The 26,546-nt window shown below is 35.1% G+C and overlaps 1 protein-coding gene across 5 annotated transcripts in view; it reads left to right on the top strand.

The window, feature by feature from the left end:
• LEPR (leptin receptor) overlaps positions 1-25,734 on the top strand; it is a 147,673-nt gene extending 121,939 nt beyond the window's left edge. For all 5 annotated transcript variants that reach the window (XM_082419056.1, XM_082419058.1, XM_082419057.1 and 2 more), the window contains one exon: positions 18,355-25,734. In XM_082419056.1, coding sequence (XP_082275182.1) covers positions 18,355-19,182 — 828 coding nt within the window. In that variant the 3' untranslated portion in view covers positions 19,183-25,734. The remainder of the gene's footprint in view (positions 1-18,354) is intronic.
• Positions 25,735-26,546: the final 812 nt, after the last annotated feature.

The following is a 26,546-nucleotide window of genomic DNA, read 5'->3' as shown; positions in this document are numbered from 1 at the left end:
CTCAACAAATATTAGTTATCATTATTTTACATGTTTTATGTTATTCTTTCAGTTACCCTGTGGGATAAGTATTATAATCTCCATTTTATAGAAGAAAAAACCTAAAGCTTATAATGGTTAGGTAACTTGTTTTAGAGTCTGGCTTAGTTTTCTAATTTGTCTGACTTTGGAGGCTGTTCTATTAGTAAGTGTTCCCTCTGGCTTTCAATTTTTTTTTTTTTTTGACCATGACCCACAGTGAGAAAAATGCTTTACCTTGCAACCTAGTAAATGAGTAGATGTAGATAACATGCAAAACTGAAACAAAAGATGCTCAAAACAGTTTTACTATTTGCAACACCGTCTGTTTTCAAAATTCTGTTTCATTTCAAAAATACTGGTTACAACACTCTACATTCATTCACATACTAACGGATATGATTTGCAGTTAGAAAACACTGCTCTACAGTTTACCAATGAATGAATGAGTGAACAGATATGTAATAATGTGGGCAAAATAATGCAGACATTTAAACTGTAATCTTTCAGCGGAAGAGACAGTGCCATATCTTCAGACATGGTAGCAGTGTAGTTTTACATATGGTCATTCTCGTTATAGAAACTTCACTTAGCCTGAATCTAACCAGCCCCACACCCATACACTTCTCAGCTATGCCCTTACTCACTGTAAGCCACGGAGTCTCCTTTCATTAAAGCAGAGCTGATGGTTTTTTCAATTAGTAAAGTATTTATTCCTCTTCTTTCTCTTCCGTTATGAATTCTTACAGTGACGTTTATTGTAGTGATAGTGATATTTCAGCCATATGTATTTGTTTGTCATTCATTCATTCATTCATTCAGCAAGCACAAAATGAGAATAAGTATTTACATGTAAGTCTAGGATGTTGCTAGGCTCTGGGAAAACAATTTGTAAGAGATTCTCCTTACCATCTAGGCAGTAAGACAGTGAGGTCATAGAGGAGTGACTTGGTTGAAAGCAGAATAGAAAGAACTTTTCTTTTCTCTCTCTAAAATGGTTTACTTATTTTAAAATCCATTAATTCATTCCATCCATTCATTCAAGGGATACTTATTGAATAGTTATCCTATGCCAGTCACTATGCTAGGCCTTGGGGTTAAAATGGTCAGAAAACAGGAACTCTTGGAGTGTGCAGTCTATGGGGAAGATAAGCATTAATCAATTTATAACTGAAATAAATAATATACATTATATATGTTATATGTAATATAGATTATGATAATATTACAGACAGTAATGATGATAAACTACGTGTTGTGAAAGAAAGGGGCCCAGTGTGCTGAGTGTCGTGCGTGGGACGGGGGTGAGCTGGTGAAGCTAGGAAAGCGACAGGTGAGCTGAGATCTGGAAGATGAGTAGTCATTAACTAGGATTTGTGGTGGAGGTTAGAGCACAGGCAAGTCCACCCGTGAATGCAAAGCCCTGTGGTAGGAAGTACCTTAGCACATTTGCAAGCTGAAAGCAGGGAGATTAAAAGACAAAGAGTAAGGAGGAGATTATTTTTCTTAAATATTGGGTTTTTTTCTTCTTTTAATGTGAGAGGAGTTTTGTCTAAAAAAATCTAAATAAAAATTTAAAAGCTTCACTATGTCAGTACATATAAATGCAGGGAATAACCATCTTACTGTCTCTTTCAGAGAAGCTAAAACATTCTGTCTTCAATATGTTAATCTCTGAAATCTCTCTATGAACCACCAGGAAAATGGTTTCTAAGTGTTTACCAGGGCAGGGAAATGATTAGGCCCACCTCAGCAAAATGCAGTTCGAACCTACACCAAATGGCTTTTCCCTTTTCCAGAAAATGCCCGACACAAGGAACCACTTGGTGGATGTAGGTTCAGTCAGTGACTGTTTTTAGCCTATGTGCTACCCCGCTGAGCTCCCTGAGGAGGAGTGTAATGCCACAGCAGATCATCCGGCAGACATATACAATAGACGGAAATATCATCACATTTCCCCAGGTTCTGGTAAACTGAGGAAGTGTGAAGAATTTTTTAAGTACAGTAGGTGTGAATGTCCTTATTTGTAAGACTGATTTTTTTTTTTTTTTTTACTTCTGCCAGTGTTAGACTTCATAATCTTCTTAAGATATTATTAAAGCATAACTAGCCTTCAAGATGCTTAGTTTATTACTAGGGCTTAACAGGTACACAATTAGGAATAAATCAGTTTTAGGAATATTTGAAGAGTAAAGAAGAATATAATTTCAAAGGTTTTACTAATGATAAAAATCTAATCTTCTAAAATTCAATAACTTCTTAAAATTTCATCTTCTACTTTAATCTCCTAAATAACTAAAATATATCTTTTTAGGGGAAAATAATATAGTATAATTCACATCATATTTCTAAAGAGGACAAGACAAATTTACTATCTGCTCCATACTTTCATATTCATATTATTTTATTTAATTCTCTCATAGACCTAATAGCCTTATATTTTCTGATGACAAAACTGAGGCATAGAGTGGTTCAGTAGCTTGTCTTGATCATCCATAGGGCACCCACTTTCAAGAATATAGTATGTATTTGTCTAGTTCGTGCTTTTATACAGCACCTTTTTTCTTAGGTGTGAAAATCTTGGTTAAACTCAGGTCCATCATTTGGACCTCACATTGATACCCTAGCCATCAATTCCATATTAACAATGTATTGCTTAATGTACTTAATGCCCCTAAATTGTACACTTAAAAATAGTTGAAATGGTAAATTTTATGTTACGCATATCAACACGCAAAAAAATTGGCAAAGGATCTGAATAGACATTTCTGCAAAGAAGATGTACCAATAGCCATAAGCACAAATGAATATATAGATGCTCAACATCATTCGCGATTAGGGAAATGCAAACCAAAAACACAAGATAGCACTTTACACTAGCTAGGATGGCTATAATAAAAACGACAGATAATAAGTGTTGGTGAGAATGTGGGGAAATTGGAACTCTCCTACACTGCTGATGGGAATGTGAAAATGGTGCAGCGCTTTTGGAAAATAGTCTGACAGTTCTCCAACAGTTAAACATAGAATTACCATATGACCCAGCAATCCACTGCTAGGTATATATCCAATAGAAATGAAGTCATATATCTACACAGAAGCTTGTATATGAATGTTCATAGCAACAGTGTTCATAATGGTCAAAACATGGAAACAACCCAAATATCCATCAAATGATGAAATGGATAAGCAAAATTTGAGATTTCCAATTCTAAAACAAAAGGAAACAAACAAAAAACCCACAACGCTTTGCAAAGCAAACAGACTATGGGAGCCCATTGTTTTTAAAAATAATTCAAATACAGTATTGTTTAAAAGGAGGTAATAATTTTTGTATAAACTATTTCCCTTAATTTGTTCTTCAAATTCAGATCTTTCTGAACATTGATTTTTATCTATACCTGTAATTTCTAGACAATAAACCTGATTTCTAAAATGTCTCCTAAAATTAATTAATTAATTTCTTCCACTTTTTAAGCTATCATTCTCCTTCCCTTTATAGTAAATCAAAATCCATACTAAACCTGTAAGTATTCAAATCAAAGATGAAAAAAGCCAGTATTTTGAGGTATTTCCCAAAAAACCCACATTTGTTTAAAACAACATGTCAGCATAGGATGATACCACATGTGATGAAAATTCTCTTATATAATTTCCCCTTGATTTTCTTTCTTTTGTATGTTCCATTTCCTTTTACCCTTTAAAATTATTTTAAGACAATATAAGTACATAAAATGGAGTAATATAAAAACATCTGTGTACTAACACAATATCTTAAAATTTTCTCATATTTGCCTCGTATTTTTTTTTATTAATAAAAATTATAGATAAAGTTTGTCCTGCTTGTTGCCCTTACTAGTTTTGGTCTCTCCTTCCCTTCCTAGGGAAGAATACTTTCAAGAATATAGTATGTATTTGTCTAGTTCGTGCTTTTATACAACACCTTTTTTCTTACACCTGCATGTATGTATCCATGACCAATTAACAATAATACATTTGGTTATTGTTAATGTTAATACATCTCCCATATCATTCAAAAATTATTATTTTCTCAGCATTCTTTTTGAGATATCTTCATGTTGATATAGTTCATTTAGTTTAATCATTTGATCCATAATATTTCATCCTATGTATATATACCACGATTCATATATCCATTCCCCTGCTGATGGATAGAAAACTCTTTTGTATTTACTACAAACAATGCTACAGGACACATGGTTGTATATGTCTCTTTGTTCTCTGGGAATATATTCCTTGATATGTCCCATTATTTTAAAAACTCATTTTGAATTACGGTATGCCTAGTGTGCATGGTTTAATAGTGAAATAGTGTGGAAAAACATTTATTGGGCAGTATAGTCTCTTCTGCACCCTTCTCTGCCTTTAGTCTTGCTTCCCAAGTGCCATTACTTTAAACTGGTTTGCTTTTAATTTTTCTGGCAGGTCACCTTTATATTTCTAAAAATAATATGCTTATGGCATTATGAAATGTAGACATTATTTACTGATTTCTGGCTATAATGAGGATTTACTTATACACATACTTTTTCTCCCCTTCTTTCCCCATGCTCCTACCATATATAGTTTGTCACTTTTTTCAATTCCTTCAGTAATCACTCTGCAACCTCAGAAGAATCTTCTTAAACTCCATTTCTTGTTCCATGAAATAGAGACTGTTTCTTGGAGCTCCCCTTCCCCCATTTTTTCTTTTTAATAAAATAAAGACATTAGCACTCTTACCCTTCCCTCCATTTCTCACTCCACTTCCCAATCTCTGTCAACTGTAACTTTACACTTTTACTTAAGTCAGGGTTGATAACATGTTCCGTGCTATAATTTGTCTATGGGTTCATTTTAAAAAATAAAAAACCCAATAAACTGCATTTGCATTGTTATGAGTATGTAAATATTGTTCCTTGCAGAAGCAAGTAATATGTGATTATATTACCACACTTTTTGGTGGTTCCAGTGTCACAGGAGAATGTTTTTTAAAAAAATTTTAGAAACATTCCACCCTGTTGATTTAAATTGTGCCAAATTTTAGTTGGCTTCATTTTTAGTTTTTATGTTTTATGTTTGTTTTGCTTTTTCTGGAGTTTCTAATTGCTTCTTAAAAAAATTTTTTTTAACCTTCTGTGCGCTGCTATTATATAAGCTTCTTCACTGAGACCTGTTCCCAGGGCACCCTGTCCAGGAAACCCTTTATCCTCCTACTGCAATCTGGATTAGGCCTTTTCTAAAATTGCTGCAAGCCATCACTCTGAATTTTCCCTTAACTGGTTTCTAATGCATACTGTTTTCTAGATTTTTCTCCCTTCCTCCTTATTGATTAACTAATTCCTTAAATGACCTGCCAGGAAATATTGTGTAAGTCAGAGTCTGTGCATGCCTGAAATTCTTTTTATTTGTGCCTTCCTTGCTTGATAGTTTGGTGGAATATCAATTTCCAGGTCGACGAGCCTTTCCAATAAAACTTTGAGACAATTCCTGCCTTATCATCTAGCATTAGTATCACTTCTGAGAAGTCAGAGGCCAGTCTGATTTTTACTCCTCACTGGTTACTTGCAGACTTCTGACTTTTCAAATATCTCCACATTATTGATGTTCTAAAATTTTAGAGATAGGTCTAAATCTATTTAGGGAGATTCTTTTTTATGTAACTTTGTCCTCATTTGAAGACACTTTTGATTCCATGTCTCCTGTCAACTCTAAGCAATTATTTCTTTGATAACTTCCTCTCATCCTATTTTTTTTGGATCTCTTTCTAGAATCTGTATTAGATGGATGTTGAACCCTCTGCATAGATCTTCTATATTTCTTATCACTTCTCTAATATGTTCTGTTTCTTTGTCTTTTTGTTTTACGTTTGAGACCTTGCCATACCCTGTTTTTTTAGCACTTCTATTAAACATTTATTTGCTATTTATATTTGTCAATTTCCAAGTATTCATTTTCATTGTATTCTGTTCTGGTTTTATGCATGCAATATTTTCTTAAGTCTTACTAGAAATACCAATTTAGAGGATCATTGTTTGTTTTAGAGATTCTCTTTTCTTCTATTCCCTGAATTCTCTATTTCTGCTAGGATCATGTTCTCCTCCTATTTATCTTGGCTTTATTTTTTTTAATCTCACAATTTCCCCAAATATCTGGAAATCCTTTGTTTTTCTTTCATGTTTAAGAATAAAATAATAGACAGGCTGACTGGGAGAGCATAATGCACCTAAGCAGGGATTGTTGGCCTAAATGGGTAGACAGGGCTCTGGCTAGATGAGGAGAGCTATGGTCGTAGACACCAGTACCTCACAGCTGCTAGATTCCTCCCCAGATAATTTCCTTTTTTTTTTTTTTTGTATTTATTTATTTAACATCTTTATTGGAGTATAATTGCTTTACAATGGTGTTCTAGTTTCTGCTCTATAACAAAGTGAATCAGCTATACATACACACACATCCCCATATCTCCCCCTTCCTGCGTCTCCCCGCCACACTCCCTATCCCACCCCTCCAGGCAGTCACAAAGAACTGAGCTGATCTCCCTGTGCCATGTGGCTGCCTCCCACTAGCTGTCTATTTTACATTTGATAGTGTATATAAGTCCATGCCAATCTCTGACTTTGTCCCAGCTTATCCTTCCCCCTCCCTGTGTCCTCAAGTCCATTCTCTACATTGGCGTCTTTATTCCTGTCCTGCCCCTAGGTTCTTCAGAACCTTTTTTTTTTTTTTTTTTTTACATTCCATATATATGTGTTAGCAAACGGTATTTGTTTTTCTCTTTCTGACTTACTTCACTCTATATGACAGACTCTAGGTCCATCCACTTCACTACAAATAACTCAGTTTCGTTTCTTTTTATGGCTGAGTAATATTCCATTGTATATATGTACCGCATCTTCTTTATCCATTCGTCTGTTGATGGACACTTAGGTTGCTTCTGTGTCCTGGCTATTGTGAATAGAGCTGCAATGAACATTGTGGTACGTGACTCTTTTTGAATTATGGTTTTCTCAGAGTATAGGCCCAATAGTGGAATGGCTGGTTCGTATGGTAATTCTATTTTTAGTTTTTTAAGGAACCTCCATATTGTTCTCCATAGTGGCTGTACCAATTTACCTTCCTACCAACAGTGCAAGAGGATTCCCTTTCCTCCAAACCCTCTCCAGCATTTATTGTTTGTAGATTTTTTGATGATGGCCATTCTGACTGGTGTGAGGTGATACCTCATGATAGTTTTGATTTGCATTTCTCTCATGATTAGTGATGTTGAGCATTCTTTCATGTGTTTATTGGGTTTCTGTATATCTTCTTTGGAGAAATGTCTATTTAGGTCTTCTGCCCATTTTTGGATTGGGTTGTGTGTTCTTTTGAAATTGAGCTGCATGGGCTGCTTGTAAATTTTGGAGATTAATCCTTTGTCAGTTGCTTCATTTGCAAATATTATCTCCCATTCTGAGGGTTGTCTTTTCGTCTTGTTTATGGTTTCCTTTGCTGTGCAAAAGTTTTTAAGTTTCATTAAGTCCCATTTGTTTATTTTTGTTTCTATTTCCATTACACTAGGAGGTGGGTCAAAAAGGATCTTGCTGTGATTTATGTCATAGAGTGTTCTGCCTATGTTTTCCTCAAAGAGTTTGATAGTGTCTGGCCTTACATTTAGGTCTTTACTCCATTTTGAGTTTATTTTTGTGTATGGTGTTAGGGAGTGTTCTAATTTCATTCTTTTACATCTAGGCTCTCCAGTTTTCCCAGCACCACTTATTGAAGAGGCTGTCTTTTCTCCATTATATATTCTTGTCTCCTTTATCAAAAATAAGGTGACCATATGTGCATGGGTTTATCTCTGGGCTTTCTATCCTGTTCCATTGATCTATATTTCTGTTTATGTGCCAGTACCATACTGTCTTGATTACTGTAGCTTTGTAGTATGGTCTGAAGTCAGGGAGCCTGATTCCTCCACCTCCGTTTTTCTTTCTCAAGATTGCTTTGGCTATTCAGGGTCTTTTGTGTTTCCATACAAATTGTGCAATTTTTTGTTCTAGTTCTGTGAAAAATGCCATTGGTAGTTTGATAGGGATTGCATTGAATCTGTCGATTGCTTTGGGTAGTATAGTCATTTTCACAATGTTGATTCTTCCAATCCAAGAACATGGTATATCTCTCCATCTGTTTGCATCATCTTTAATTTCTTTCATCAGTGTCTTATAGTTTTCTGCATACAGGTCTTTTGTCTCCTTAGGTAAGTTTATTCCTAGGTATTTTATTCTTTTTGTTGCAATGGTAAATGGGAGTGTTTCCTTAATTTCTCTTTCAGATTTTTCATCATTAGTGTATAGGAATGCAAGAGATTTCTGTGCATTAATTTTGTATCCTGCTACTTTACCAAATTCATTGATTAGCTCTAGTAGTTTTCTGGTAGCATCTTTAGGATTCTCTATGCATAGTATCATGTCATCTGCAAACAGTGACTGTTTTATTTCTTCTTTTCCAATTTGGATTCCTTTTATTTCTTTTTCTTGTCTGATTGCTGTGGCTAAAACTTCCAAAAATATGTTGAATAATAGTGATGAGAGTGGACAGCCTTGTCTTGTTCCTGATCTTAGAGGAAATGGTTTCAGTTTTTCACCATTGAGAATGATGTTGGCTGTCAGTTTCTCATATATGGCCTTTATTATTTTGAAGTAAGTTCCCTGTATGCCTACTTTCTGGAGAGTTTTTATCATAAATGGGTGTTGAATCTTGCCGAAAGCTGTTCTGCATCTATTGAGATGATCATATGGTTTTTCTCCTTCAATTTGTTAATACGGTTTATCACATTGATTTGCGCATATTGAAGAATCCTTGCATTCCTGGAATTAACCCCACTTGATCATGGTGTATGATCCTTTTAATGTGCTGTTGGATTCTGTTTGCTAGTATTTTGTTGAGGATTTTTGCATCTATGTTCATCAGTGATATTGGCCTGTAGTTTTCTTTCTTTGTGACATCTTTGTCTGGTTTTGGTATCAGGGTGATGGTGGCCTTGTAGAATGAGTTTGGGAGTGTTCCTCCCTCTGCTATATTTTGGAAGAGTTTGAGAAAGATTAGTGTTAGTTCTTGTCTAAATGTTTGATAGAATTCACCTGTGAAGCCATCTGGTCCTGGGCTTTTGTTTGAAGATTTTAAATCACAGTCTCAATTTCAATGCTTGTGATTGGTCTGTTTATGTTTTCTATTTCTTCCTGATTCAGTCTCGGAAGGTTGTGCTTTTCTAAGAATTTGTCTATTTCTTCCAGGTTATCCATCTTATTGGCATATAGTTGCTTGTTGTAATCTCTCATAATCCTTTGTGTTTCTGCAGTGTTGGTTGTTGTTTCTCCTTTTTCATTTCTAATTCTGTTGATTTGAGTCTTCTCCCTTTTTTTCTTGATGAGTCTGGCTAATGGTTTATCAATTTTGTTTATCTTCTCAAAGAACCAGCTTTTAGTTTCATTGATCTTTGCTATTGTTTCCTTCATTTCTTTTTCATTTATTTCAGATCCGATCTTTATTATTTCTTTCCTTCTGCTAACCTTGGGGGTTTTTTTGTTCTTCTTTCTCTTAGGTGTAAGGTTAGGTTGTTTATTTGAGATGTTTGTTGTTTCTTGAGGTAGGATTGTATTGCTATAAACTTCCCTGTTAGAACTGTTTTTGCTGCATCCCATAGATTTTGGGTCATTGCGTTTTCATTGTCATCTGTTTCTAGGTATTGTTTGATTTCCTCTTTGATTTCTTCAGTGATCTCTTGGTTATTTAGTAGTGTATTGTTTAGCCTCCATGTTTTTGTATTTTTTACAGATATTTTCCTGTAATTGATATCTAGTCTCATAGCAATGTGGTCGGAAAAGATACTTGATATGATTTCAATTTTCTTAAATTTACCAAGGCTTGATTTGTGACCCAAGATATGATCTATCCTGGAGAATGTTCCATGAGCACTTGAGAAGAAAGTGTATTCTGTTGTTTTTGGATGGAACGTCCTGTAAATATCAACTAAGTCCATCTTGTTTAATGTATCATTTAAAGCTTGTATTTCCTTATTTATTTTCATTTTGGATGATCTGTCTATGGTGAAAATGGGGTGTTAAAGTCCCCTACTATGATTGTGTTACTGTCGATTTCCCCTTTTATGGCTGTTAGCATTTGCCTTATGTACTGAGGTGCTCCTATGTTGGGTGCATACATATTTACAATTGTTATGTCTTCTTCTTGGATTGGTCCCTTGATCATTATGTAGTGTCCTTCTTTGTCTTTTGTAATAGTCTTTCTTTTAAAGTCTATTTTGTCTGATATGAGACTTGCTACTCCAGCTTTCTTTTGATGTCCATTTGCATGGAATATCTTTTTCCATCCCCTCACTTTCAGTCTGTATGTGTCCCTATGTCTGCAGTGGGTCTCTATTAGACAGCATATATACAGGTCTTGTTTTTGTATCCATTCAGCCAGTCTATGTCTTTTGGTGGGAGCATTTAATCCATTTACATTTAAGGTAATTATCGATATGTATGTTCCTATTACCTTTTTCTTAATTGTTTGGGGTTTGTTATTGTAGGTCTTTTCCTTCTCTTGTGTTTCCTGCCTAGAGAAGTTCCTTTAGCATTTGTTGTAAAGCTGGTTTGGTGGTGCTGAATTCTCTTAGCTTTTGCTTGTCTGTAAAGGTTTTAATTTCTCCGTTGTATCTGAATGAGATCCTTGCTGGGTAGAATAATGTTTGTTGTAGGTTTTTCCCTTTCATCACTTTAAATATGTCCTGCCACTCCCTTCTGGCTTGCAGAGTTTCTGCTGAAAGGTCAGCTGTTTGCCTTATGGGGATTCCCTTGTATGTTATTTGTTGTTTTTCCCTTGTTGCTTTTAATATTTTTTCTTTGTATTTAATTTTTGATAGTTTGATTAATATGTGTCTTGGAGTGTTTCTCCTTGGATTTATCCTGTATGGGACTGTCTGTGCTTCCTGGACTTGATTAACTATTTCCTTTTAGGGAAGTTTTCAACTATAATCTCTTCAAATATTTTCTCAGTCCCTTTCTTTTTCTCTTCTTCTTCTGGGACCCCTATAATTCTGGTTCATCTTTACTATCATTACTCTGAATTCTTTTTCAGGTAGACTGCCTATTTCCTCTTCATTTGTTTGGTCTGGTGGGTTTTTATGTTGCTCCTTCATCTGCTGTGTATTTCTCTGTCTTCTCGTTTTGCTTAACTTACTGTGTTTGGGGTCTCCTTTTTGCAGTCTGCAGGTTCGTAGTTCCCGTTGTTTTTGGTGTCTGCCCCTAGTGGCTAAGGTTGGTTCAGTGGGTTGTGTAGGCTTCCTGGTGGAGGGGACTAGTGCCTGTGTTCTGGTGGATGAGGCTTGGATCTTGTCTTTCTGGTGGGCAGGAGCATGCCCGGTGATGTGTTTTGGCGTGTCTGTGACCTTATTATGATTTTAGGAAGACTCTCTGCTAATGGGTGGGATTGTGTTCCTGTCTTGGTAGTTGTTTGGCATATGGTGTCCAGCACTGTAGCTTGCTGGTCGTTGAGTGGAGCTGGGTCTTAACGTTGAGATGGAGATCTCTGGGAGAGCTTTCCCCTTTTGATATTACGTGGAGCCAGGAGGTCTGTGGTGGACAATGTCCTGACCTCGGCTCTTCCACCTCAGAGCACAGGCCTGTCCCCCGGCCAGAGCACCAAGACCCTGTTAGCCCCATGGCTCAGAAGAAAAGTAAGAAAAAAATAAATAAATAAAATTAAATTAAATTAAATTAAATTAAAAAGTTATTAAAATAAAAAATAATTATTAAAAATTTAAAAATTAAAAAGTAATTTAAAAAGCAAAAAAAAAAGAAAGAAAGAAGAGAGCAACCAAACCAAACAACCAATCCACCAAGTGCTAAAAACTATACTTAAAAAAATAAACTAAAAATGGACAGAACCCTAGGACAAATGGTAAAAGCAAAGATATACAGACAAAATCACACAAAGAAGCATACACATACACACTCACAAACAGAGAAAAAGGAAAAAGTATATATAAACTATATAAAAAAAAAAAAGGAGGGAGATAGCAACCAAATCAATAAATAAATCTACCAGTGATAATAAACTCAAAATAGTACACTAAGTTAAACATAAAACCAGAAACAAATTAGATGCAGAAAGCAAACCCCAAGTCTACAGTTGCTCCCAAAGTCCACTGCCTCAATTTTGGGGTGCTTCATTGTCTATTCAGGTATTCCACAGATGCAGGGTACATCAAGTTGATTGTGGAGATTTAATCCACTACTCCTGAGGCTGGGGAGAGATTTCCCTTTCTCTTCTTTGTTTGCACAGTTCCTGGGGTTCAGCTTTGGATTTGGCCCCGCCTCTGGGTGTACATCATCTGAGGGCATGTGTTCTTCGCTCAGACAGGACGGGGTTAAAGGAGCAGCTGATTTGGGGGCTCTGGTTCACTCAGGCTGGGGGGTGGAGGGGTACGGAATGCGGGGCGAGCCTGCGGCAGCAGAGGCTGGCATGACATTGCCCTAGCCTGAGGCGTGCCGTGTGTTCTGTCGGGAAAGTTGTGCCTGGGTCACGGGACCCTGGCAGTAGCGGGCTGCACAGGCTCCGCAAAGGGGAGGTGTGGATAGTGACCTGTGCTTGCACACAGGCTTCTTGGTGGCTGCAGCAGCAGCTTTAGAATTTCATGCCTGTCTCTGGGGTCCGCGCTGATAGCTGCCGCTTGAGCCCGTCTCTGGAGCTCGTTTAGGCGGTCCTCTGAATCCACTCTCCTCACGCACCCTGAAACAATGGTCTCTTGCCTCTTAGGCAGTTCCAGACTTTCTCCCGGACTCCCTCCCGGCTAGCTGTGGCGCACTAGCCCCCTTCAGGCTGTGTTCACTCAGCCAACCCCAGTCCTCTCCCTGGGATCTGACCTCCGAAGCCCTAGCCTCAGCTCCCAGCCCCCGCCCACCCCGGCGGGTGAGCAGACAAGCCTCTCGGGCTGGTGAGTGCTGGTCAGAACCGATCCTCTGTGCGGGAATCTCTCCACTTTGCCCTCCGCACCCCTGTGGCTGCGCTCTCCCCCGTGGCTCCGAAGCTTCCCCCCGCCACCCCCCGTCTCTGCCAGTGAAGGGGCTTCCTAGTGTGTGGAAACTTTTCCTCCTTCACAGCTCCCTCCCAGAGGTGCAGGTCCCGTCCCTATTCTTTTGTCTTTTTTTTTTCTTTTTTCTTTTGCCCTACCCTAGTACTTGGGGAGTTTCTTGCCTTTTGGGAAGTCTGAGGTCTTCTGCCAGCGTTCAGTAGGTGTTGTGTAGGAGTTGTTCCACTTGTAGATGTATTTCTGATGTATTTGTGAGGAAGAAGGTGATCTCCACGTCTTACTCCTCCACCATCTTGAAGGTCTCCTCCCCAGATAATTTCTTAATTACTTTTGAGAATAAAACCTCAATTTGGGTGTGGAGAGTATGCAGGCTCTTCTATGTGCAGCAGAGTTAGAAGAGCCCCATTCATATGCAGAGTTTCCAGTTTTCAGCCAAAGGTCTCATTTCTTCCTGTGTTTTTACCTTCCATTTTTTCACCCCCCCAGTGCCCTCCCTCCCATCTCCACTGTATTCAACACGGCAAACTGTCTTTCTTTTCAGCTATAGCCCACTCTGGAGATATTCTGGTCTGCAGCTTCCTTTGTTCATCTCCTTCAGTTTTCCATCTTTTAGAAATTCAAAAATCTCATTCCCTCTTAACCTTCTCAGACTATCTTCTTTGTTGTGGGTATATATTTGATTTATTCATGTACTTTCATCCTAACAGAGTCTCTACAGAGATAAGAGAGAAATATATATGCTCAAACTGCCATCTTGAACCAGAATACTTCTCTACACCATTTCTCATGATACTTTAGAAATCAGAATCTTTAACAACATTGTAAATCAATCATACTTCAATAAAATAAATGAAAAAAATCAGAATCTTTTAAAAAGTTTTTAAAGAGCATAAAAATAAAAATTTTAAACAAAGGTTGAATTCTTGTGGTAGGAAAATGTATTGCAGTGAGTCAATAACCTTGCCTTTCTTCTAATTCAAATTTCACAGTGTTTAAAAGACTGTAGCCAATTTGTTTGTGTTTTACCTTTTTCTTTAGCATTTTTGCCTAAAATATTACTTTCTTCCTCTAAATCCAAACCATCTATATTTGAGGTGGGGGGAGTCTAACCCTGCTCCTTTGTTGTCTACATTTATGACTATTTCCACAAGAGTGTACTCCACTTAACACCCTACTTTAGAGTGTTAAATCTAAAAACAAATGGATTTTTTTCTTGTGGTTCAAAGACCATCCTAGATTCCTCAGCCTGTTCTAGCTCTCCAAATAAGAAGCTCAGCAACCCACAAGTTCCCAGAACACCATCCTCATGGATCTGAGGCAGAGCATCCCTGAAATTGCTAGAATGGCTTTACAGAAGTGTAGAAGAGCTGGTGCAGCTTCGAGTAAGAAGTTCTTTCTAGAAAGGCACATGACTGGGCTTAGAAATGTATATTTCACTGCTCTAAAATATGACTTCAGTTTTCTCTATTTTCTTGTTCTTCTTAATATCTATATATGTATGCCCTTGGGTTATAAGGAACCAGAAGAGAGGATGAATTTAATCAGCTCAAATATATCACAACAAATAGAAAAAGCAAAACAACATGTTCTCCTCCCTACTTGTGTTTGGAATATCTTTTCATCTTCCATTGTATTATAGAAAGCTTGTTGGATTAGAAAAAAAGTCAGGGGCCTCACTCTGCTGTAATTAGCTGTGCAACTTTAAGCCTTGATTGCTTTGTCTATAAAAAGGGAGAAATGTGGACCAGATGATTTCTTAGAACATTTTTCTAGGTTAAAAAAATCATGATAATGATTCTGTTATTCTATTCTTCACAATTTCAACTCTTCTTTCTTTCAATTTTTAAATATTTGTTTTCAGAGATACACTCTTTTACTCTTTCTTGTTCCAAACTCTTCAATAGTGCTGTTCCTATACTTCCTTTTTATTTTTCCAGCTCTTTGTTTTTCTCTTATTCTACTTATTCTGTTATTCCTCTATAGTTTTTCCTTTTCTGGGATCATTAAGACTGTCCTTAGAGTGTGATATTAGGGCATGCATTAAGAAAATGGAAGAGGACACCTTAATTCAGAATTTTATCTTTTCCTAAAAACATGCATTACTGTAGTATAACACAAGAATTTATAATCCAGAACTCATGCTTGACAGAACATCTTTTTGAAATCTTTTATCTTTTGCTTTCTGAGTGATTTTTTTATTTTTCTTTCTTATTTTGTTTTATTTTATCTGAACAGAGAATGGACATTCTTTGAAGTCTAATCATGGTCACTACAGATGAACCCAATCTACCAACTTCCCAACATTCTGTAGAGTATTAGAAGATTTTTACATTTTGAAGAAGGGGAGACAATCTAAAAAATTTTGGTGGAACTATTGAGGACTAAAATATGGTGGATTATGTTGATTTAGAACTTAAAATAGATGGGTAAATTTGGGGTCAAGGTATACGTCTGAGTCTAATTCAGTTTAGATGTATGATTACTTTTCAAGTCATCTAAAGTTTAAAAAGTAATATTTATGATATCTAGCTTTTGATTTGTCATTTTGTCATAAAACATTAAAGAATTATAACTGTTGCTCTTACCACAGATTTATTAGACATCATCAAATATATAGTAGACTATGCTGTGACTAGGTGAAAACTGCAACTTCTGACACATAGCTTTGCAAATACAATGGCTCTAAATATAGAATACAGTCAAAATATTTAGTTCATATTTTTCTGTCCAAAATTTTCCATTTTATATTCTTTTAGACACTTCAGCCTATAAACTGACCCATTTGGGTATTCCTTTGAATGTCTTATATTGATAGCTTTTATGTATATCTAACTTTGATCAATATGGGAATTTTCATTTTCAATAGCCTTAAAAATGGCTTAAGTGCTAACTTCCATTTCAGTTCAAAGAAAGACAGTTTGTTCTGGTCAAAGGCCAGTAGAATTTACAGTTTGTATCAGGATGACCTGACATATCCAGGTCAGATTGACCAGATCAGAAAACACATCAACCTCCAATTCAACCTCCTCATGAAATTCTTTACTAAATTTAATTTATTTACACTGAACCACCCAAAGCTTCTGGGAGTCAGGTAAGTGGGCAGTGATGCAAAAAAGGAGACTCTCTGGAGTTTTTAGAACTGGTTCAAGGCAAACATAGGACTTTTCTACCTGAAAAAAAGACCACCTGCTATTTCTATGAATTTAACTTGTGTGGTATATTGCTCACATTCAAAATAAACCAAAGCCTCTGTTTGATAAACCCAAATACTACTCAGATTTAGGCTACATATATATTACTTACATTTAGATTTCATTCATAGTTTGATTTGAATCTAAAAAAAACCCCCCAAAATCAGGAAGAATGTGTCCTTTCCCCCTTCACTAACTTTTAATAGACATCATTGTAAAGTAAAATTGAAGTGTGAAAATATGAAAGGATATTCTTTAATTCTTACCAGCTGAATACATATTCAGTATGCTTCCAGACTGTTCTAAAATCTTGAAAAATTAGATGCATATGGTGATTGAAATGATTTTTTAATAAACATACTTTTAATAAATGTTTGTGACCCATTTATAAAATATACTTTAATAATATATGGATATGTGATTTCTTAATTATTAGTGAAATCTTTCATCAAATGCATTTGAAGACATGTAAATTATTTGACATAATACTTAGTTACCAATTATGAAGTTTTAGAGGGCATGAAATATGCCAAACACATCATTTGAAGAACAGCTGTGAGTTTGACTGTATGCTATGTGCTATTTGTATTTTTTGTTTTCATGTTGATAGCCTGACATTCCTTTATTTGGAGATCTTAATTTCTAGGTTACTTTAAATTTTAAGAAATTCAATACATATATAGTCATAACCTTAAGAAACACAAAATGAGCAAGAAAATTTTTGAAGAAAATTATAAATCTAATAGATTTCTGTCAGAAAGAAAATAGGCACAGGAACAGTTTTCTCTTCACATACTATGTTCATAGAATAATAGAAAAGGTTGTGTTAATATAGTATTTGTTATTATGCAGTATTTTAATATCTGTATAAGTCTATTCCATTATATTTGGTGTTTCATATATTTATTCCTTTATGGTTATAATCACCAATATATTTCATTTAAGAGTTCAAAACTATGTTAAATGAATTGTATTTTTATATGGAATATATTTGCCATTATGAAGAATAGTCAGTTATATTGTTATTTCAAGCAATAAATCTGAATTCATTCTATTAGTTTAAAAATTGTAAAATTCAAAAGCTTAATTATATGTATAACATAAAAATTGAGCACATTTTCTATAGCACTTCATTTAGTTGTGTTAATTTTTTAATGTGATGTGTCCACAGTAATTTTTATTTTGCATTTGTTTTTTCAACATGTTTACATTGTATGAGTTGAGCTTTTTTGCGCACAGATTCTTGCTTGTAGCTGCTTGGCAGGATTTTTTGTTGTGATGTAACCACTGTTCTTATAAAAAATATGATGTACATTTGTTTTGCATCTTTGTCTTCATTCCACATGTCCTATAGTTTGTATTTTTATATGAAGTTATTTATAAGGAATGGTAATTTAAAAGTCTGTGATCATCTCTTTCACCTTCATTGTTTTCAACAAATAGATATTCTTAGTTCTTATTTTCTGATAGTCATAAACAGATTTTTAGTATGATGTAAGGCAGATAAGGCCACATATAGTTTACCTTCATATATCTTATGTCATGGAGTACTTATTTTAGCTATCTTTGGACAAGTTGTTTTGCTCATTCAATTTTATATCAATTTACTTTTTAAACTTGGGTTAAATTTTTTAGTTCATGGAAGTGTAATTTGCTATAAAATATTAGGAATTCTTCTGAAGATAGCACTTTCTAATTACAGTAACCAATCTTTATTGAGAGCTAAGCACTTTCAGACACTATCTAATTTATTCCTTGCACAACACCATGAAGTAAATATTGAACACAATTTTACAGATGAGGAAACTGAAAGGCAGAGACGTTGACGTACTTGTCCATGGTCATAGAAACAGAATGACTCATGTCTGTCTCATCCCACTTTTAAACACTATCTTATACTGCCTCTCCCTTATGATTTTTGATCTGTTTATTTCAGACCAAAACCAGTTAATTTGTACTTGACTTATGTCCTTTAGTATTAACCTTTCACACTTCCATTTCTTCCATGATATCACAGTGAAGCAAAAAGAAAAAAAATTAATACAATTGAGTATTAAAATGTGTCTTTTCTTTTAGCCAGAAACATTTGAGCATCTTTTTATCAAGCATACAGAATCAGTGACATTTGGTCCTCTTCTTTTGGAGCCTGAAACCATTTCAGAAGATATCAGTGTTGATACATCATGGAAAAATAAAGATGAGATGGTGCCACCAACTACAGTCTCTCTACTTTTGATGACTCGGGATCTTGAAAAGGGTTCTCTTTGTATTAGTGACCAATGCAGCAGTGCTCACTTCTCTGAGGTTGAGAGCACAGAGATAACCTGTGAGGAGGAAAGCAGGAGACAACCCTCTGTTAAATACGCCACCCTGCTCAGCAACTCTAAATCAGGTGAAACTGAGGAAGAGCAAGGGCTTGTAAATAGCTCAGTCAGCAAATGCTTCTCTAGCAAAAATTCTCTACCTAAGGATTCTTTCTGTAATAACTCATGGGAGATAGAAACCCAGGCATTTTTTATATTATCAGATCAGCATCCCAATATAATTTCACCACACCTTCCATTCTCAGGAGGATTGGATGAACTTTTGAAACTCGAGGGAAATTTCCCTGAAGAAAATAATGACGAAAGGTCTGTCTATTATTTAGGAGTCACTTCAATCAAAAAGAGAGAGAGTGATGTGCTTTTGACTGATGAGTCAAGAGTGTTGTCCCCATTCCCATCCCACTGTTTATTCACTGACATCAGAATCCTCCAGGACAGTTGCTCACACCTTGTAGAAAATAACTTCAATTTAGGAACTTCTGGTCAGAAGACTTTTGTATCTTACATGCCTCAATTTCAGACTTGTTCTACTCAGACTCAGAAAATAGTGGAAAACAAGATGTGTGACCTAACTGTCTAATTTCATTCCAGACACATCTCAGATTTATGATGTAATGAGTCATATGAAGGGTTATATATTCCACTATAGTGTTGGTTAGGGGAGAGAAAAGAAAACTGTCAGAGGCAAATTTGAAAATGAGTGTTTCAAAACGAATGGTATCTGTTTGTCCTCACTCAGTAATATAGACAAAAAATGTGAGAAAGCCTTCAAAAGCCTAGCAGTGTAGACCGACTCTTCTAATGATTAATCAGCACCTTGGGAAGGTCTCCAGTGGCTTGTGTCTAGCTAGCCATAAACCCAACAATACTATTTTTTTTGAACATTGAACCCATGTAGAAAGAGCTAGTCATCTGAATTACACTCACATCTGAAAGAACACTTCACACTAACACTTGTGAAATGTAACTGTGTTTTCAAGGGTGTGGTTATTTTACCTTGAGTTGTCTTTGCTGTGCACTAATTTACACATACACACAATTATACCTAATAGGCATCCTTGTGCATTTTAAAAGTGTGCGATGTATTTGTATTTTGTGCTACTAGACTGTGTGATTTGAAGATGTTTCAATTTAACATACTTTCCCTGAGTACTTACTCTGTGGTAAGCACTCAACTGAATGTTGCAGATAGAGGATTTAGCCCTGGTCTAGGGGATATACTTGTGAAGATATACAAGAAACAAATGTTTATGTATCAAATCTAAGATCTGTACCATAGAATGAAACTACCTGTTAGAATGGTGATACCCACAACAAGTGTTTTGATGAGAACACAAGCCCTTATGAAAACATAATGTCTGCCTCACCTCTTCTCTTTAAAAGATGTTGAAATGCTCACTTTCTGCTACAGTTAGATTGCTAAATGTTACTGTGTATCACTCTGGAATCGTCTTCCCCATTCCCACTTGCATGTACACTGTTTTTTTCCTCACTTACCGAGCATTCTTCCTGTATATAAACCAACCACTGTGCTAATACTTTCCATACTTTAGCTCAATTAATTATTGAAATAATTGTATGAGACATGTACTACTATTACATTCCTTTTAAATATTAGAAGATTAAGTAATTTGCCCAAGGTCACAGAGTTAGTGGAACCCATATATAAACCCAGATCTTTTTAGTGCTAGTGATTATGTTTTTAACCCATACCTTACATTATCATCCATTAAAAAAAACTGACTTGTAATCAAATAAAATTTATTAAGTAGAAATATAACACTGGATGAAAATTAAGTGAGAATTACACAGATGTTGTCTTTGCCTTTAAAGACTTTAATGTTTATTGTTTATTTCAGTTCTTGGTACGGCAAGAAAACCCAGACAGCATATTGAACAACAAACTAAATTAAGAAACCTGCAGAGATAGTTGCTCAATGGCAATAAGTAAGAATTTCAAGATTATCGGTATTGTCAAAATAAATACTTTAGTCCTCAAAAATATTCCTATGAGTTGTTAAACATCACTAGTTTCATACTTAGACTGAGAGAGGATTCCACTGATTTACTATTACGATAAATAAAATCCTCCCCCGTCTCTATTCCAGTTGTGACCATATGAAATGAGCTGTTGAGACCCCAATTGATAGATATTTTTTCACATATTTCATGATCATTTGCCAGCTAGAAATCAATAAAGCAGTTTCATGCTGTAAGTATTGTTGAGATGTCTCAGGATCTCACACACTCAACCAGTGACTCTCTTACAAGAGAAAGGTAGAGGACCCATATCAACTCACTGAATAATTCGTTCTATACAAATATAAAGAGAGAAAAAAATTTTTTTCAATGATTTTTTCAGTGATTTATAGTTTCAGAAACAGAAAGAATTATTCCATGTATGGAAATTTTAGTAAAATTGACCATTATTTTTAATACTGCTCACAGAATATACATAGATAGAAATTTACATTTTGCCCCATTCTGCATATAATTGGAGATTAAACACTGAGCAAGTCCTCTGAGACATGACACCCTCCCATTCTCCTGTGGTGTGGGACCCAGAACAACAGGAAAGAGAAACTGATAAATGTTCCAGTCAGCCCAAGGTTTTGCCATGCTGTGTGTACTCTGTAGTGAGTTCAGACATCCCAGGGCCACCATAGTGCTGCAGGTCTGAGTTAAAAGAATTTTGTGACAGCACATTAAACCTGAGATCACTGATACCATTCTGGTGCAGCTTCAGTTCCCAAAACAAACAAAAACATTTCAGAAATTGAAATTCCAAGGGACTTTCTTTTCATAGAGCAGGTTGAAGTGGTGCAGTTTGGCCTATTGGTATATACAAATTTAGATCATATTTACTGTCAGTGTGCTAGGGCTCTGATCTTCACTTTTGAAAGTTCATTTCACTATATGTATTACTATATATTATTGGGTCTTTATGAAAATTACCATTTAGATGAAAATTTAGAATGTTTTGTACTTCAGTTTGGTTAGATATTCTTCATTTCTTTGCAGAGATCCTATAAAAATTTTTTTAAGTGAGAGAGGAGCTGAAATATAGGTTTGGACTTTTAAACTTAGGATAAATCTGGAATTTTGTGTATTTCATTTAAAGGCCTAAAATTTCAACACAAGCTGTGAATCAGTCTCTCTAAATCTGAGCTTCATGAAAATAAACTCAGAAATTAATAATTTGAGCTATGGCTTCAAGTTTAAACAGATTGTTTGAAGATAAATCATTTGTCAGGGTTAATGAGATTATAGATGTCCTAGGTTAAAGCCCCCAAGAACAAAGAAGAAGAAAGAAGACGAGATACACATCAGTATGAATAGGGGCCTCCTATTGGAGCCCTGTGTTCCCATTTAGAGATGAGCTACATAGTGACAAGAGGAATAGGAACAGATAGTCTTTTATTTTTAAACCTAGTCTCGAGTAGTAAAAAGACCTGGATAAAAGTCCCAAACCAGTGGGTGATCCTGGACCGAGAATAAGGTTTTATGACCCTAAGCATGACATTCTTCTACCTCCTCTCATCCATTTCCAATAAAACCAACTCCCTCTTTCCAAATATCAAACATATGGTTATATTCTCTTAGGAATATGCATTTTAACTACTCAAAAGTTGAGAGAAGATAAACTTCCTCCACAAATTGATACCAGATTCCAAAGCTACTTTCGTTGACACAATATGAAGATTAGGCTGTAAGAGCTGTGCCCACGGGTCTCCCGTGGGCATGGATGACGTGCTAAATGAATCAAGACATACTGCAACCATATGTCACGTAGACTTGGCTGAAAAAAAAACCTCTCTCTAAATTATTTCTTGTAGTTTTTAAAAGAAATGTGTTCTACTTTTCATCTTTCAAGGGTCATCTTGATAGTTACAGACTCTTCTAAAGTATTTACTATTGAGAAAACACATTCTCAAACTTTAAAACACAAAATTAAAATTGTCCACTCTATTATGATTAAAAGAAGCCACATTTGAGAAAAAAATTTAAACATAGTTACCAAAAATGTGAAGAACTGTTTATAAAAAGAAACTGGGTAAGTCAGTAGTTTTACTCCTTCTTGAACAATTGTTTAAAGCAGGAAAGTGTTCCTGTACCTCATCATGATGTTGGGCGAGCAGCTTAGAATACAACAGACTGCTTTAGAGCTGAAATATTGTTACTTGCATTTGTATGAGCATCAAGAAATGGTTTCCATGGGTTTTTATATTGAATGAAATATTTTTATACAAAGTTTATCAATCAATATTTATTGTGGAAAGTTGCTATTTTTCAAAATTAATTATACGTAAAATGTATGGCATCAAATTCAATTTTGTAAGGATCTTTGACAGGATATTTTAAATAACATGTCCATTCAAAAAGTCTGAACTGTGAAAAAATTTGGAAGATATTTAATTTTGTAGTGAAATACTTATATTGTAGATATTGTACTTTTTAAACTTGTCATTAAGTATTTGGCATGCAGATAACACTTTCTCTTTAGTCACAATTGGTATGTTAATAAACGTTATAAACATAAGTGCTGAGACATGCATCACTAATTGTTTTATAAAATTTAATTATCCTAATTCTCCTTTTTGTCCCTAAAGTTATAACGAAAGATGTGTAAATTATGACTGTGAAATTTTTATCATTATAAATCATAAGCAATGTTGGAATTGATATGAGATCAAATATGAGAAATGGAAAGTCCAAGTAGAATTTCTATGAATTTAAGTTATTTTAGGATTATTTTATGTTTGTATGATTACTGCTTTCAGCAAAGATTTGAAAAATATGAAGTAATCCTTGTATTTTATGTGAATAGTTACTATATTATTTTTACCCATTGTTAGCATTTGTGTTTTTAAAATTGTTACAAACATGCCTTGCCTTTGGAAGGGATTTGAAAACATTTTAGATCCAGCTGTCTCTCTTTACTGTTATTCTCTCTGTATTCTCAATATATCACCCACGCCAAATACTTGCTGGCATTATAGCCACTTGCAATGAAAAATTACTCATTTTAAACATCAAGAGCTCTGTACTTTGATTCTTTACTTCCTTTAGAAATCTTGATTTACAGTCATTTGTGAACATTTGTTTCATCACTTAGTTTTCTAGCAATTTGAGTTTGGGGGCTAGTATTTGGGCTAGGATTCAGATATGTTCTCTTTCTTGCTTAGTTTTAAAATGTAAATGAAACGAACATAAAAAATTTCAAACAGTACATGGAAATATAAAATAAAAATTGTTGTCTCCCTCCATTCTCGATCTTTAGTTCCTATTCCCTAAAAATAACCTGTTATTATTATACCACGTACATTTAAAATTTTTATATAGTTGGGATCATATACTGCTTGCTGTTATAAAATTACCCTTTTCCCTTAATATATCTTGGTGATATTTCCATAGAAACTCAAATATACCTACTTTATTATTTTAATGGTTACATAGTTATTCCATTATATCAAAGTACAATGATTTATGTAAGCTGTTCAAAATTGGTGAACATTTAGGTTGTTTCTAATCTTTTACTTTTATGGACAATACTGAAGTGAGCATTCTCATACATAATTATGTCTTGGCATACTTTCGCAAATCTACTTGTCAGGACTCTTGGTTTCAAGTGTAAGAAACCACCTGAAATTGTCTAAAGTATCTTTTTGCCATTTTAATTTTAACTTGATGAGTGAAGTTGAGCATATTTTCATGTTTATAAGCCTTTTGTTTTTCTCTACCTTCCTATTCATTCCCTAATTTTCTACTGGGCTATTATAATTTCATTGCTTTCTTATCATTATTTTTCATATATGTGATCTAAGTTTTCTTAATTAAGATATGACTTATGTACTGTAAACTACACAAGTCTTCAGTGTAAGCTTAATGAATTTTTACACACTTCATATCTGAGTAAAATCACTGAATCACAGGATAGGTTTTAGTTTAGCTTTAATATATACATACTGACAAATACATATGTAAATACATACTAATTTACACTGCTGTCAGTAAGGTTGAAGAGTTCTGTTGCTTTATATACCAATTCCTAATCAACATTGATATTGTCAGCCTTTTGAATTTTAGTCAGTCTGATGGTTGTGTATGGGTTTCTTAGAGTTTTAGTTTGCACTTCTCTAATATGTAATAATTTTGAGAGACATTTAACGAATCCCTCTCCTACTTCTGTGTATTTCATAAACATCTGAAATATCATTACATTGCTGCTTTAGGCAGTACCGAGTCTTTCAAATTTCCCCTTTGTACTGTTTGTTTATTACTTCTTGCATCTTTGTGCTTCCATCTGGGATAATTTCCCTTCAACCTAAAGAACTTTCTTGTACTGTGGATCAATTGTGACAAATTCTTTCAGGCTTTGTTTGGGAACATCTATATTTTATCTTCAATTTTGATAGATATTTTTGCTCAAAGTTGAATTCAAAGTTTGCACTTATTTTCCATATTTGTAAGTTGTCTTTTTATTGTCTTCTGGTGTCTGGTGTCCATTGTTACTGTTGAGAAGTTAGCCATCGTTTTAATTGTTGTTTCCTTAAGGTAATTTCTCTTTGTTAGTTTGTTTGCTTTTAAGATTTTTCTCTTTATCTTTTGTTTTTAGTTGTTTGACTATTATAAGTCTAGGTGTGCTTTCTTTTTTACTTGTCCAGATTGGTATTCATTGAGCTTCTTTTAACTGAGCGTCAATAGGTTTTATTAGACTTGAAAAATTCTCAACCATTATTTCTTCACATGTCAATTTCATCCCATTTTATTTATCCTTCCCTTCTGAAACTTGTTTTTTAACATCTTTATTTGAGTATAATTGCTTTACAATGTTGTGTTAGTTTCTGCTGTATAACAGAGTGAATCAGCTATATGCATACGTATATCCCCATATCCCTTCCCTCTTGCATCTCCCTCCAACACTCCTAATCCCACCCCTCTAGGTGGTCGCAAAGCTCCAAGCTGATCTCCCTGTGCTATGCAGCTGCTTCCCACTGGCTATCTATTTTACATTTTGTAGTGTATATATGTCCATGCCACACTCTCACTTTGTCCCAGCTTACCCTTCCAACTCCCCGTGTCCTCAAGTCCATTCTCTATGTCTGCGTCTTTATTCCTGTCCTACCCCTAGGTTCATCAGAACAATTTTGTTTTTAGATTCCATATATATGTGTTAGCATACGGTATTTGTTTTTCTCTTTCTGACTTACTTCACTCTGTATGACAGACTCTAGGTCCATCTACCTCACTACAAATAACTCAGTTTCGTTTCTTTTTATGTCTGAGTAATATTCCATTGTATATATGTGCCACATCTTCTTTATCCATTCATCTGTCAACGGACACTTAGCTTGCTTCCATGTCCTGGCGATTGTAAATAGTGCTGCAGTGAATATTGTGGTACATGACTCTTTTTGAATTATGGTTTTCTCGGGGTATATGCCCAGTAGTGGGATTGCTGGGTCATATGGTAGTTCTATTTTTAGTTTTTTAAGGAACCTCCATACTGTTCTCCATAGTGGCTGTATCAATTTACCTTCCCACCAACAGTGCAAGAGGGTTACCTTTTCTCCACACCCTCTCCAGCATTTATTGTTTGTAGATTATTTGATGATGGCCATTCTGAAAGGCGTGAGGTGATATCTCATTGTAGTTTTGATTTGCATTTCTCTCATGATTAGTGATGTTGAGCAGCTTTTCACGTGTTTGTTGGCAATCTGTGTATCTTCTTAGGAGAAATGTCTATTTAGGTCTTCTGCCTATTTTTAGATTGGGTTATTTGTTTTTTTTGATATTGAGCTGCATGAGCTGCTTGTATATGTTGGTGATTAATCCTTTGTCAGTATCTTCATTTGCAAACATTTTCTCACATTCTGAGGGTTGTCTTTTCATCTTGCTTATGGTTTCCTTTGCTGTGCAAAAGCTTTTAAGTTTCATTAGGTC

Source organism: Balaenoptera physalus (genome assembly GCF_965194825.1).
Source record: "Balaenoptera physalus genome assembly, chromosome: 1".
Classification (NCBI taxonomy): domain Eukaryota; kingdom Metazoa; phylum Chordata; class Mammalia; order Artiodactyla; family Balaenopteridae; genus Balaenoptera; species Balaenoptera physalus.
The sequence above is the reverse complement of the archived record's forward strand: the minus strand, read 5'-3'. Positions and strand labels throughout refer to the sequence as shown.